At 43.6% G+C, this 15,074-nt stretch overlaps 1 protein-coding gene and 1 pseudogene across 1 annotated transcript; both read right to left on the bottom strand.

The window, feature by feature from the left end:
• Nucleotides 1-1,650: 1,650 nt before the first annotated feature.
• LOC142004821 (olfactory receptor 6F1-like) lies at nucleotides 1,651-2,625 on the bottom strand. The gene has a single exon (XM_074982508.1). The coding sequence runs from the start codon at nucleotides 2,623-2,625 to the stop codon at nucleotides 1,651-1,653; it is 975 nt and encodes a 324-aa protein (XP_074838609.1).
• Nucleotides 2,626-8,470: 5,845 nt separating this feature from the next.
• Nucleotides 8,471-9,385, bottom strand: LOC142004820 (olfactory receptor 6F1-like; annotated as a pseudogene).
• Between the last annotated feature and the right edge of the window lie 5,689 nt (nucleotides 9,386-15,074).

Genomic DNA, 15,074 nt, shown 5'->3' with positions numbered 1-15,074 from the left:
GGTAGTGTTTTCAAGATCTGCTACACCAACTATCTTCAGGGATCTGGAACAACTCGGAAGCCAGCTGACAATATACATATTCTTATCTACATCTCAGCTAAATTACTAACCCAGGTAAATGGAATAAAGTTTAATAAGGACAAATACAATGTATTTCACTTAGGAAGGACCAATCAGCTTTATACATACAGAATGGGAAGCGACTGTCTAGGAAGGATTCCTGGAGAGAGGAATCTAGGGGTCATAGTGGACCACAAGATAAATATGAGTAATCGGTGTGATGCTGTTGCAAAAAATGCAAAAGTGATTCTGGTCTGCACTAACAGGTATATTGTGAGCAAGACGCAAGAAATCATTCTTCCATTCACTCTTCAATTCAGCCCCAATTGAAGTATTGTGTCCAGTGAAAGAAAGATGTGGAGAAATTGGAGAAGGTCCAGAGAAGAGTAACAAGAATGATCAAAGGTCGAGAGGACATGAGCTGTGAGGGAAAACTGAAACATATGTGCTTGTTTCATATAGAAAAGAGGAGACTAAGAGGAGACATGATCGTGGTTTTCAAGTAAGTAAATGAGGACTACAAGGAGGAGGGAGAAAAGTTGTCCTCCTTGGCCTCTGAGGATAGGACAAGAAGCAATGGGCTTAAACTGCAGCAAGGTCAAAAAAAAATCCTAACGGTAAGGGTAGTTAAACATTGGAATAAATTGCACAGGGACATTGTGGAATCTCCATTAGAGGAGATATTTAAGAGAAGGTTATATAAACATCTGTCGGGGATGACCTAGATGGTGCCTGGTCCTTCTGTGAGGGCAGGGGACTGGACTCAATGACCTCTCGAGTTCCCTTCCAGTTCTATGGTTCTCTAATTCTAACCTGAAGAAAGGGAGAGGGGCCCAGGGTCAGGACCCCCTCCTGCCTCTGCAGCCAGCCAAGACACACATCTGCAGAGTGGTAATGGAAAGAGGAAGGAACTCTTTTACAGCATAGTACACATCATTGTATATGCTTTAGTATATAGCTCTTGTCCTGTCACACTACCCCAGGAAGCTCTATTACCATGAGTCAACACCACTAGCCCAGGAAAATCTATTACCATCAGTCATCACCACTAGCCCAGGAATCTGTATGGCCATGAGTTGTCAGGTAAAAATAGATGGGACTTTCAACCTCTCTTAATGGGGTCCCTTTCTCTTCTTGGGTGGATTATTTTTCAGGGTTTAGTTCCTATTATTCTCTGGACTGCTGGGTGCAGCTGGCAGCTGGTTCTCCAGACAGGTTGACTTTGGGGACTGATTCAACTCCACAGGCCACCACAGTCACTTTTCTCACTCACACAAAGGACAGCTCACTGCCGAGAAAGATGTTTCTTTAGCAAATTAACAGCCACAATTACTCAGAGACTTATGGTATCTATAAATAATTTCATACTAACTTATAGGTAGTATAGACCTAGCAGCTGCTACAAAACAAAGCTGATGAAACAAAATGCAGCTACATAGAACAAAACCAAATCTATGAAACAAAGCTACTGCTACAAAGTGGAAAGGGTATACAGGCAAAGATTACAGAAAGTTAAAACCAGCAATGACTCAAAGTTCCAGAAATTACATCTGCATTGTACTTGACTGAGAGGTGGTCATAAAATAATTTCTAGTAACTCAAAGCTTTTCTAAAACCACTGAATGTTCCCCTGAATGTTTGTCCTAAGGCGTCCTTCACGTCCTTGTTTCTTAGTGTGTAAATGAAAGGATTTAACAGGGGAGTTATGATAGTGTTAAAGATGTTGACTGTTTTGTTGAAATCCAGAGTGTTCTGTGCCGAAGGTTTAACAAAAAGAATAATGCAGGAGCCGAACCAGAGGGTCACAACAGTGAGGTGGGCTGAGCAAGTGGAAAAGGCCTTTTGCCAGGCTTGGGCTGATGGGATTCTCGAGATGGTGGAGATAATGCAAATGTAGGAGACCACGGTTATCGTGCATGAGACGATGATGACAAAGAATGAGAGAATGAACGTTGTCATCTCAATGACATGTGTGTCCATGCAGGAAAGTGGGATCCAGGACTCCATTTGGCAAAGAAAATGATTTATGACGTTAGCACCACAGAATGACAACTTGGAGATTAGAGCAACCAGCACAGAGATGGCCAGGAACCCGGCCAGCCAAGAAGCAAGGACCAGCTGAGCAATGATACGGTTGTTCATGAGGGTGCTATAGCGCAATGGGTGGCAAATGGCCAGGTAACGGTCATAGGCCATTGCAGCCAGGAGGAAACATTCTGTGGCACCCAAGGAGAGGAGAAAAAACAATTGCAGGAGGCAAGCAGTGAAAGAGATGGTTTGGCTTGTACCCAGCATGACGCCAATGGCCTTGGGGAGACAGGATGTGGTGAGCCAGATCTCCAGGAAGGAGAGATTGCAGAGGAAGAAGTACATGGGGGTGTGGAGCTGAGAGTGGGTTCTCACCAAGGCCATGATGGACACGTTCCCTACAATCGTTAGGACGTATGCAACCAAAAACAGCACAGCCAGGGACATCCGGAAGTGCCAAGTGCCGGGAAAGCCCAGTAGAATGAACTCATGAATGATGGTTTGGTTTCTCACTTCTGTCTCAGGTCTGGCATCCATCTGTCAACACATGGGATAGACAAATTGGAGAACTGGGCCAAGAAAAACCAGCAAGAAATTTAACAAGGAGAAGTCCAGAGCCCCAGAACCCTCAGGACCTGTTCCTTGCCGAAGAGGAGAATGTGCTGGACCATAGGAGGTCAATATTGTCTGGCAGTATTACTAACATGTTCACTGCTTACTGGGATCTTAGGAGACATTTAGTGTCAAACTAGAGCTGAATAACAGCAGAGAACCCAGAGAGTCAGAACGGGTGTCACTAAACAGATCTTATGGGATCACAAGAAACTTGGCCACACCCATGATCAGTGGTCATCAGGCTAACTAAAATCATGTGGGATTGCAGATGTTGCTGGATGAAAATGTGCTGGACTAGAGAAGTTCAATACATACTTTGTTTTACACAGCAAATATCAGGGTACTGCATCTAAACTCTTTGCTTAGTCTAAGAGAACCAAGAAAAACCTGCTGACAACACAGGTAATCTTTGTTAGTAGGCACTCATGCCTGTGTATACTGGTAACCCTGGAGACAGGGCAGTCACATGAGTGTCTGTCTCCCCAAATTGTAACCCTGGCACTTCCTTTCCTGTAACATCAGAGTCTGCTGAATGAGCAGGTTGCCTTATTAGGTATTAATAATAACCAAGGACAAAATCACTGAGCAACCTGGCCAGCTTTTCTAAGACAGCAATACTCCAGCCTTCAGCACATAACACTGGGTAGTATTTTCAAGATCTGCTACACCAACTGTCTTCAGGGAGCTGGAACAATGAACAAGCCAGCTGACTGCATATATATTCTTTTCTATTTCCCTCAGCTAAATTACTGACTTAGTGAATAGCTAAAGTTAATTTATTAGAGATCCTGCAGACATTTCATAGAACCAGAGGACTTAAAGGTACCTCAAGAGGTCATCAAGTCCAGTTCCCAGTGCTCATGGCAGGACCAAGCAGCATCTAGACCATCCCTGACAGAGAAATCTCCAGTGACAGCGATTCCACAACCTCCCTAGGCATTTTTTTTCTCTGTACTTAACCACCCTCACAGTTAGGAACATTTTCCTAATGTCCAACCTATACATCCCTTTCTGCATTTTAAAACCATTGCTTCTTGTCGTATCATCAGAGGTGGATGAGAACATTTTTTCCCTCCTCCTTGTAACACTCTTTTAGTTTCTTGAACATTGTTATTAAGAATCAGTTCCTTGTAAAGGAATCGTAGACCTGTAGGGTGGAAAATTGCCTCAACAAGTCAATTGTTCCAGCACCCTGTACTGCAGGAGGACAAGGAAGCCTCAACCAGCCTTGATAACTGTTTCTCCAACCCTTTTTGAAAACACCTCCAAGGAAAGCGAAACCACCATCGCCCTTAGAAGCTTTTGCAGATACCCAACCTTCCTGCAACTTCTAGTGAACAAAAAGACCATTTAAACCCTGTTCAATGTTGAGTAACCCATACTTTTGGAGATTCATCGTCTATGTTCCTCTAAGCCTTCTATTTCAAAAACTGGGCATGCCCGGCCCATTAACCCTTTCCTCATCAGTCAAGTTTCCTAAATATTTGTGGTGCTCTATTCTGGATTGTTTCCCATTTGTCCACACCTTTCCTAGTGTGTGCCAATCAAAACTGAACAGAGGTCACAAGGGTAGGTCTCGTGGATGACAAGTTCATTGAGACAATAAACTGCTACACCTTTCAGACCACTTTCTGGTCTACATACCCCAGAGTGATATGTGCCATTATATGCACATTGCTTACTTGTTTAGTCTGCGGTCCACCATAACCCCCGAGACCTTTTATAGCAGTACCACCTCTTAGCTCCCGTTATGTGTTTGTGCATTCAGTTTCCTCTTCCTAAGGGAAGTCCATGCCCTTTTGGGTTAGTATGAATTGGCTTTAATATAAATACAATCTACTGCTCCCAAACCACCACACTCTGCTAACGTTTGCAGGCATCTCATCTCATCGTAGAATCCCTTTCCATCACCATCCGATTGCCCTTACCCCACCTACCTTACTAATGAACTGCAACTCAAATGGGCTGTATGAGGGAGACTCCTTTATACACCTCCCTCCCTTCCCCATCACCCTGGGGATGTCTCATTACAGCAGAAAGTCCCAGACATCCCTCGAGGAAATAACACATTCTGCTAAACAAACAGAGTGTCCAAATATTTATCTATCTATCTATCTATCTATCTATCTATCTATCTATCTATCTATAACTTTGTTTTTAGAAAATCCTGCTTATTGTCCTCAATTCTTCCATCTATAGATTTGTTCTGGTGCCTCTTTGCTTCCTGTGTTGTTTCCAATAGTCTCATTCTCTGAGTTTGCTCAGTGTGCCTGATTCATTTGTTATCCTTGTGTTCAGCCCCGCAGAGGATTGGTAACTCACCGCTGAAGTCAGTCAGCAGGCCCTCATCATGGTGATGCGATGACAGTCAGTGAGCAGAGAGAGGTACATGCCTGTCATCGCTGACCACTTGTGATGACAAGCAAATTCCACCATCCTGTCCTGGGGTGGCAGAAGAGAGGGCTTCTGGGACAGGGTTTCTTGGCCTTTTTCTTTCTAAGCCACACCCCCCACTCCCTGGTATAACATCTCCATGGCTCACCTGTGCCACAATAACTGTTCTTCTGCATATAAAAACTAGTGCCAAATGCCAGGGCGAGTCCCCAGACTCCATACCCCAGGCTAAGTTGCTCAGGACCCTGATGGTGGGTGTTTAATGGTCTGTCCTGGGTCCCTGTAAGTTTCACATCAGCCCTGCTTGGAAGATCCCCTGAAACCTGCTCACAATCCCCCAGGAGATCCTGGAAGCCTGGCTGAGAACCACTGGTTTAGAAACCAGGAGAGCTGATACGTGGGTTAAAGAGGTCTGAGTACAGAGGCATATCTCTGTTCTCTTTGACCTTTGCAGGGGCCTGCTGGAGGCCCTCTTATGCAGAACATGGGGCAGGGCTATGTTACACAGCATTGGCAATGGTATTTGGGCCAACTAATTCCCAACCTGTCCATTGAAAATGCCACCATGACGCTAGATCAGGCATCTGCCAGTGCTTTGGTGTGTATTTACTTTTCTCCTGTACTGTGCCAGCAACTCCTGCATTAACTGCACCAGTGAAACTTGTAGCATTTGATTCGGTAGACCTTGGCATTTCTGATAAAATAAAGACCACACACCCTGGTTGGTGGTGAAGGCTCAGCCAGGTTTAGTGTCAATAATGCCCACACACCAAGCTACTGTTTCATGGTAACAAATATGCCTGGGTAAAAGTCTTGGCTCAGACGACATAATGTTGCTGTCCTCTCGGTCAATTCAATTTTCCCTCCATTCACTCTCCCTTTTATACAGAGAATCAAACAGAATATGTATTGCATCCATACGCAGATAGATCGATCGATAGATAGACCGATAGTTAGGTAGTTTAGAATGGGGACACTGTTCTTGTGTTAGGTGAAGGAGTAAGTAATACTGTCTTGCTCAATCTCTCCACACCAGTCAAGATCCTGGAGACTTCTTTGTAGTTTCCTGGTCCCTGTAAGGGGCGGAATCGCTTTTCGTGCCTTTTTAAAATGGACATTACATTATCTGTCTTTTAGTCATCTGGTACAGAACCTGCTTTAAGCAATAAGTTAAATGCCCAGTTAGTAGCTGAGCAATTTGACGGATAAGCTCCTTCACAATTTCTCACATTTTTAACGCTAGAAAGTACAGCTTAGGGGTATGAACATCTTCTACCATGAGGACTTCGTAAAAGATTTCATAGAGCTCCTCTGCAATGACTTGATATTTCTTGAGTGCTCCTTTACGATCGGAACACTGCAGTGGCTCCGCAGATTTGCTTAATAGGATTCACTGATCTCATCTACTTGAAAAAAGTTGGCCTTAGTTTATGAGTCTTTGGCTAGTGGCTCTTGCAATTTTTGGCCTGCCCTGTTATACTTTTACAAATGACCTGTTTTAAAAGGGCACCTTTTGGCCTCTAACTGCTTCTTTCACTTTGTTTTTTCATAGAATCATAGAATCTTAGGGCAGGAAGGGACCTCAGGAGGTCATTGAGTCCAGCCCCCTGCCCAAACAGGACCAACCCCAACTAAACGTCCCCAGCCAGGACTTTGTCAAGTCAGGACATAAAAACCTCTAGGGTGGAGATCCCACCACCTTCCTAGGTAAAGCATTCCAATGCTTCACCACCCTCCTGGGGAAATAATTTTTCCTAATATCTAACCTACACCTCCCCCTCTTCAGGCCATTGCTCCCTGTTCTCCTGTCCATCACTACTGAGAACAGCCTATCTCCATTAACTGTAATGCCCTCTTTAGCCAAGCTTGTAAATTTGTGCTCCTGCTTCTATGGCTTTATATTTTAAATTTGAGGCACACATTTAATTTTAGGCTTTATTATGGCATTTTTTTAAACGTCACCTTTTTGGCCTTTCACTTTTGACATTGTGTCTTTTAATTAATCGTTCTTATATGTTCCTGTCCAATGGCATTTGTCCTGTCCAACTGCCCCAGAAAGCTGTATAAGTCCAAGAACTTGCATGCTCTTGAGTCATCTGCTAACAGAAGGTAGGACATTGATCTTCTCTTGATGGGTCCTCCTTCTCTTTCTTGGGTGGATTCTTTTGCAGGGCTCAGCTCCTATTATTCTTTCATCATCAAGGTGCTGCTGGCAGTTGGTTGTCCAGACAGGCTGGCTTCTATTGCAAAAACTCCCACACTTCCACCTTCCCCACTCATACAAAAGAAAGCTCAATTCAGAAAAAGCAATTTCTTTAACAAAGGAACAGCCAGGATTTCTTACAGACATATGATATCTGTAAACAATTTCTTACGAACTTATAATACTGAACATACACTTAGCAGATACTGCGAAACAAAGCTTATGAAACAAAATATATCTATATAGAACAAAGTTACATCTATAAAACAAAGAAACGTTATTAAGTAAAAGGGTTATACAAGCAATATCTCTTTCAGAACTTAAGGAAAGTTATGAGACTTCTAACCAGCAATGACTCAAAGGTATAAAACTTAAATCTGCATAGTATTGAACTGAGCAGATGCTTTATACTACAGTTTCTACTAACTCAAAGATTTTCTAAAACCACTGCAGGCTCCCCTAAATGTTTTTCTGAAAGCTCACCTTCTTGTTTCTTAAGCCTTGTCTACACGTGCACGCTATTTCAAAGTAGCGGCACCAACTTCGAAATAGCACCCGTCACGGCTACACGTGTTGGGAGCTATTTCGAAGTTGAAATCGATGTTAGGCGGCGAGACGTCAAAGTCGCTAACCCCATGAGGGGATGGGAATAGCGCCCTACTTCGACGTTCAACGTCGAAGTAGGGAACGTGTAGACGATCCGCGTCCCGCAACATTGAAATAGCGGGGTCCTCCATGGCAGCCATCAGCTGGGGGGTTGAGAGACGCTCTCTCTCCAGCCCTTGCAGGGCTCTATGGTCACCATGTGCAGCAGCCCGTAGGCCAGGGCTTCTGGCTGCTGCTGCTGCAGCTGGGGATCCATGCTGCATGCACAGGGTCTGCAACTAGTTGTCGGCTCTGTGTATCTTGCGCTGTTTAGTGAAAGTGTGTCTGGGAGGGGCCCTTTAAGGGAGCGACTTGCTGTTGAGTCCGCCCTGTGACCCTGTCTGCAGCTGTGCCTGGCACCCTTATTTCGATGTGTGCTACTTTGGCGTGTAGACGTTCCCTCGCAGGGCCTATTTTGATGTGCTGCGCAACGTCAATGTTGAACATCGACGTTGCCAGCCCTGGAGGACGTGTAGACGTTATACATCGAAGTAGCCTATTTCGATGTCGCCGCATCGAAATAGGCTACTTCGATGTAGGGTTCACATGTAGACGTAGCCATAGAGTGTAAACCAAAGGCTTCAATAGCAGAATTATGATAGTGTTAAAGGTGATGAAAATTTTGTTCAAATCTAGCATGCTCGTTGTCGAAGGCTTGCCAAAAACAATAATGCAGGAGCTGAACCACAGGGTCACCACAATGAGGTGGCCTGAGCAAGTGGATAAGGCCTTTTGCCAGCCTTGGGCTGATGGGATTGTCAAGATGGTGGAGATAATGCAAATGTAGGAAGCCAAGGTTATTGTGCATGAGACGATGATGAAAAGGGATGAGAGAATGAACACAGTCAGCTGAATGATACGTGTGTTGGTGCAGGAAAGTGTGATCCAAAACTCCATGAAGCAAAAAAAATTATTGATAACGTTAGCACCACAGAAAGACAACATGGAGATTAGAGGTGTCAGCAGAAAGACAGTCAGCAACCCACCCAGCCAAGAGGCAAGGGCTAGCTGAGCAGTGATGGTTTTTTTCATGAGAACGCTGTAGCGCAATGGGTGGCATATGGCCAGATAGCAGTCATAGGCCATTGCGGCCAGGAGGAAACATTCTGTGCCACCCAAGGAAAGGAGAACAAACAACCGCATGAGGCAGGCAGTGAACGAGATGGTTTGGCTTGTGCCCAGCATGACACCTATGCCCTTGGGGAGACATGATGTGGTAAACTAGATGTCCAGGAAGGAGAGATTGCAGAGGAAGAAGTACATGGGGGTGTGGAGTTGAGGGTGGGTCCTCACCAAGGCAATGATGGACACATTCCCTATGATTGCTAGGACATATGTCACGCAAAACAGCACAGCAAGGGACATCCGGAAATGCCAAGTGCAGGGAAAGCCCAGTAGAATGAACTCCTGCACGCTGGTTTGGTTTCTTATTTTTGCCATGACATCCATCTGTCAGCATATGGGATAGATAAATTGGAGGATTAGGCCAACAGAAATCTGACAAGGCTGAAAAAGAAGAAGTGCAGAGTTCTTCTCTTATCACATAAGAATCCCAGACAGGTTAGGGACCTACTGGCTAAGCTGTATTTCTCCAGAAAAGGACCTAGGCATTACAGTGAATGAGAAACTAGACCTAAATCAACAATGTGCCCATGTAGCCATGAAGACTAACAGCATATAGGGCTGCATTAGTGGGAGCATTGCCAGCAGGTGTAGGCCAGTGATTTATTTATCCCCTTTATTCAGCAGTGGTGAGGCCATGTTTGGACTATTGTGTACAAATCTGGGACCCCATTACAAACAGTATAAGGACACATTGAAGAGAGTCCAGAGGAGGGCAGGAAACAAATTTTGGTGTCTTATGAGGAGAAGCTGAGGGATTTAGACTTATTTAGTCTACAGAAGTGTATGTGTGTGGGGGGGTTGATAATAACCTTCAACTACTTGAAGGTGGAATGACTAAGATGGTGGAGAAAAGCTGTTTTCAGTGAAGACAGATGACAGAATGAGGAGCAATGGTCTCAAGTTGCACAGGGAGAGGTCTAGCAAGGATATTAGGAAAAGCTATTTCACCTGGAAGGTGGTGATCTTGTGGAATGGATTACCAAGGACAGTGGTGGAATCACCATTCCTAAAAGATTTTTAAGTCCTGGCTTGACAAAGCCCTGGCTAGTATGATTTAGTTGGGAATGGTCTTGCTTTCAGGAGGTGGCTGGACATAAAGACCTCCTGAGGTCTCTTCCAGTCCTATGAGTCTATGTTGTATCCTATTCAGGGAGGCAGCTAGGCAAAGAACACAAACATTGTGTTGCTCCTTTCTGTGACCTCTGAGCTGATCTCAGATCTTGAAATCCTGAAATCTGCCACCACCAGAAGCTGGATCTGGACACCAGGGGGGTGGATCATTTGAAATTGTACATTTCTGTTCATCACCTCCATAGCACCTGGCACTGGCCACCGTCAGAAGACAGGACACAAGGCTAGAGGGACCATAGCTCGGACCTTCTTGGAAAAGTTGTTGCTAGCTTACTAAAATCTAGAGATTTACATGAGTATATTCCACTTATTAGATACCTCCCAATGTGGTACAATCTATGATGTCCTGACTGAACAATAAACAACGATGTTGTGTGTAAGATCTTAGAAACAAAGGGAGGTTACACACTGGTCACATAACATGGAAGGTGACATGAAATTTTTGGATGTTAGTAGAGGTTGCACATCTCTAGCTGGCACCCTCAGGACCTGTCCTGTGCCCAATGAGAGAATTTGCTACGTCATAGGAGGTTGATATTGTCTAGTAGCATGCCCAGGTCTTCCAGTGCTTACTTGTCTCTTGGAAGACATTTAGGTGTATATTAAAAAAAAATAACAGGAGAGAACCCGGAGAGCCAGGACAGTTGGTTTTAAACAAATGTTATGGGCTCACAGGAGACTTGGCCACACTCATGACAAAAAAATCATGCTGGATTATGGATATTACTGTAAGAGAGAGTGCTGGACTACAGATGTTAATCATGTATTTATTTTAGACTGTAAATATCATGGTACTAAACCGAAGTTTTGCTTAGCCTAGGGGAGCCCAGAATCTCCTGCTGCCAGCAAAGACTTTGTTCATTAATAGGCACTCACGTTTTTGTGTACTCCTAACCACAGAGCCAGGATGCTTGTCATGTCACTAGGGGGCATCAAACTTGCACAGGTGCCTTTCTGCCCAAACTGTAACTGAGTCATTTCCTTAAGAATAATATTAGGGTCTGCTGAAGGAGCAGGCTGCCTTATCAGCTGTTAATAATAACCAAGGATGAAGGCACAGAGCAACCTGGACAGCGACACCATCACTCCAGCCTTCAGCATGTAACAGCACTGGGTAGTATTTTCAAGATCTGATACACCAACTACCTTCAGGGAGCTGGAACAACAAGCAGACAAGTTGACAATATACATATTCTTCTCTGTTTGCCTCAGCTAAATAACTGAAAAAAGTTAATTTATTAGAGTTCCTTGAGCCATTTTGTAGAATCATAGGAGTGGAAAAGACCTTGAATGGTCATCAAGTCCAGTCCCTGACACTTGTGGCAGGACCAAGTGCCATTTAGATCATCCCTGACAGGGTGTTATTTAACCTGCTTTTAATAATCTCCAGTGATGGAGAGTCCACAACCTGCCTTGGCAATTTATTCCTGTGCTTAAAAGACCCGTCCATAAAGAAGTTTTTCACAAGGTCCAACCCAAACCTCTCTTGCTGCTCCCTTGCCTCTTGCCCTATCCTCAGAGGTTGAGGAGAATAATTTTTTGAATTCCTACTTGTAATAATCTTTCAGGTTTTTGAAAATTGTTCTGATGTCTGTCTCAGTCTTCTCTTTCCCAGACTAAACAAAAACTTCGTTTCTTTGCACATTCATTTGCATGTGTTTGGTTCACAATTGTCTTTTTCATGACACAGAGACTTTGGCTGAAAAGAAAAAATAATGGTGCATAGGTCACTTTGGGGTGAACAGAAAAATTCAACTTTTAGCAATGGAATCATAGAACTATAGGGCAGGAAGGGGCCTCAACAAGCCAGCTTCTCCAGCCCTTTGCACTGTGGGAGGACAAGTAGCCCTAGACCAGGCATGATAGCCATTTATCCAACCTGTATTTAAACACCTACAGTGAAGGAGAATCTGCCCTCTCCCTTGGAAGTCTGTTGCAGAGCTCAGCTGCCCTGAGAGTTCAAAAGTTGTTCCAAATACGTAACCAAAATCTCATTCTTGCTACCTCCAGTGAACATACAGAACTATTGAACCCTGTCCTTTCTACACTGACCCATAATATGAAGTTTCCTCTTCTATTTTCCCCTCAGCCCATCTGCAAGACTAAACATGCCCAACTCTTTAAACCTTTCCTCATAGGTCAAGTTTCCTAAATCTTTGATCATTTGTGTTGCTCTCCTCTGGATTGTCTCCCGTTTGTCCACACTTTTGCTGAAGCGTGCCACACAGAAGTGGAAATGGAACTCCAAGAAAGGTCTCATGGACGACACTTTCACAGAGACACTTAACTGCTCAGTCGTACATATCACATTCCTGTTTACGTACCCTGAAACGATATGTGCCATCACATCCACATAGTTGACTCATATGAAATTTGTGATCCACCATAACTCCCAGCTCCTTTTAGGCAGTACCACCTCTCAGCCCCCAATTTACTATGGGACTTATCATGACAGAGTTCCACTACACACCTTCTCGGAGTTCCACAGTAAATCATTCATAACTGGTCTTGGAGTACATTCTTTCATACTTTTGTGTATTCATCTGATAGTACACAACTAGACAACGTGCCTCCTATCTGCCTATGAGCGATTCATGAGGTACTGTTACAAGAGTCTGAGAGATCAACTTGTCTCACACTTACTTCACCCCACACTAGTCAAGTAACCCTGTCTGAGGAATGTTTTGATATGACCCTGAGCATATTTATTTAACCAAGCACGTTGCTTTTTCAAAGAAAACTGAAGTAGTGCATGAAGGTTTTTGATCAAATCTGAATTATTTTTCATTTGCATCCACATATTTAATCCCCAAGAATCAGTTGGCTGTGTTTGTTCTAAAAATTCTAAAGCAGACTGCTTAGTGTTGTTCATCTGAGACTTCACAGCATATTAAGCAAGCTGGATAAGCTGTTCCCGTTCCAATAGTATGCTTCGGTTGACTTCTCCATGAGGCAAATTTCTGGAAGGGCAGTGGAGACTTTCATCTACTTCATCTTACCAAGAAAGCCGATGTTATTTCATAATTCAGTTACTTTCAATTGAAAAATTCAGCATCTCAGACTAGTGAGTCAAATTTACCAGCTGTGATGATGGACCTTATCAAAAAAATCTGCCCTTATTCCCAACCATTTTTCTCTCCAGGAGACACGTAACAGCCTTAACCCCTGGAAAATGCCCCCTTGTAAGGAGGTATCTCTTACTTTCCCCAACACTAGATAGATATCACATTTAGCAATATTTTTAACCAGATTTTCATTTCATTGTAGGTCACTTTACACCACAGTAGCTGTGTTCAGATAGTTTAAGGGATGAGTGAAGAGTTCAAATTACTCCTTCTTTAAGTATCCTTTGCACTTTTGAGGTAGCATAAAGTGGCTTTAGTATAAATAGAATTGACTATTCTTCAACCAAAAGATGTCTGCAGACATCTGCATCAGTTATAATCTCTTTGCATTACCATTCAACTATTTTTCACCCCACATACCGTATTAGTGAACTGCAGCTGAAATTGTCTGTATGAGAGAGAGACTGTTTTATATACCTCCCTCCCTTCCCCATCAACCTGGTTGTGTCTGATCAAAACAGAATATCACAGAATTCCCTAGAGGAAATATCACATTCTGCTAAAATAATAAGGAGTCCAATTATATCTTTCACTTTCTCTCTGTGGGATGCATTAGCAAGTGTGTCGTGAGCAAGATACGAGAAGTCATTCTTCCACTCTACTCTGTGCTGGTTAGGCCTCAGTTGGAGTGTTGTGCCCAGTTCTGGGTACCGCATTTCAAGAAAGATATGGAGAAATTGGAAAGGGTCCAGCAAAGAGCAACAAGAATGATCAAAGGTCTAGAGAACATGACCTATGAAGAAAGGCTGAAAGAATTGTGCTTGTTTAGTTTGGAAAAAAAAAAGATTGAGGGGGGACATGATAGCGGTTTTTAGGCATCTAAAATCGTGTCGTAAGGAGGAGGGAGAAAACTTGTTCTTCTTGGCCTCTGAGAATAGAACCAGAAGCAAGGGGCTAAAACTGCAGCAAGGGAGGTTTGGTTGGACATTAGGAAAATGGTCTTTACTGTCAGGGTGGTCAAACTCTGGAATAAATTGCCTAGGGAGGTTGTGGAATCTCCATCTCTGAACCTATTTAAGTGCAGGTTAGATAAGTGTCTAACAGGGATGGTCTAGACAGTACTTGGTCCTGCCATGAAGGCAGGGGGCTGGAATCAATGACGTCTCAAGATCTGTTCCAGTCCTGGCATTCTATGATTCTTTCTCTGGTTTTGTTTCTACAAAAACAAAACAAAAAACCAAAACAAAAAAAAAAGCCCACTTGTTGTCCTTAACTCTGATGATGATAGGTTTTTTCTGGTTCCCATGTTTGCATCCCATATTACTTTTCCAACATTCCTATAATCATCCTCAGAATCTGAACAGTGTACCTGAGTCATTTGCTGTCATAGTTCTTGGCCAGGTGGATGGTCATCAACCCACTGTTGAAGTCAGTCAGAAGCACTCGTTCATATGCGACAACAGACTAAAGATAACCACATCTACATCACAGGTAATTTGAGAAACCCCATTTGAAGGGACTGGAGACACAATTAACCTGACCTGCTGGAAATCAGGAATATCATAGGTGCTTTGAGAGGTCAACCACCTGCAGGCAGAAGGTTGGGTCAGTGACCAGAGAGTGATACGCACCTTGTGATGCCCACCAAATGACACTGTCCTGTCCTGAGGTGGCAGAGGTGACCAGAAAAGTCATCTGGGAAAGGGAATCTTTACCTTTTTCTTTCTAACTCCAACCCTCCACTCTGTGTTAAAATATCTCCATGGCCCACCTGTTTCACAGATTCTGTTTTTTTGTGCATATACAAG

This window comes from Carettochelys insculpta, chromosome 32, assembly GCF_033958435.1.
Source record: "Carettochelys insculpta isolate YL-2023 chromosome 32, ASM3395843v1, whole genome shotgun sequence".
NCBI lineage: Eukaryota > Metazoa > Chordata > Testudines > Carettochelyidae > Carettochelys > Carettochelys insculpta.
This window is presented reverse-complemented; position numbering and strand designations above follow the sequence as displayed.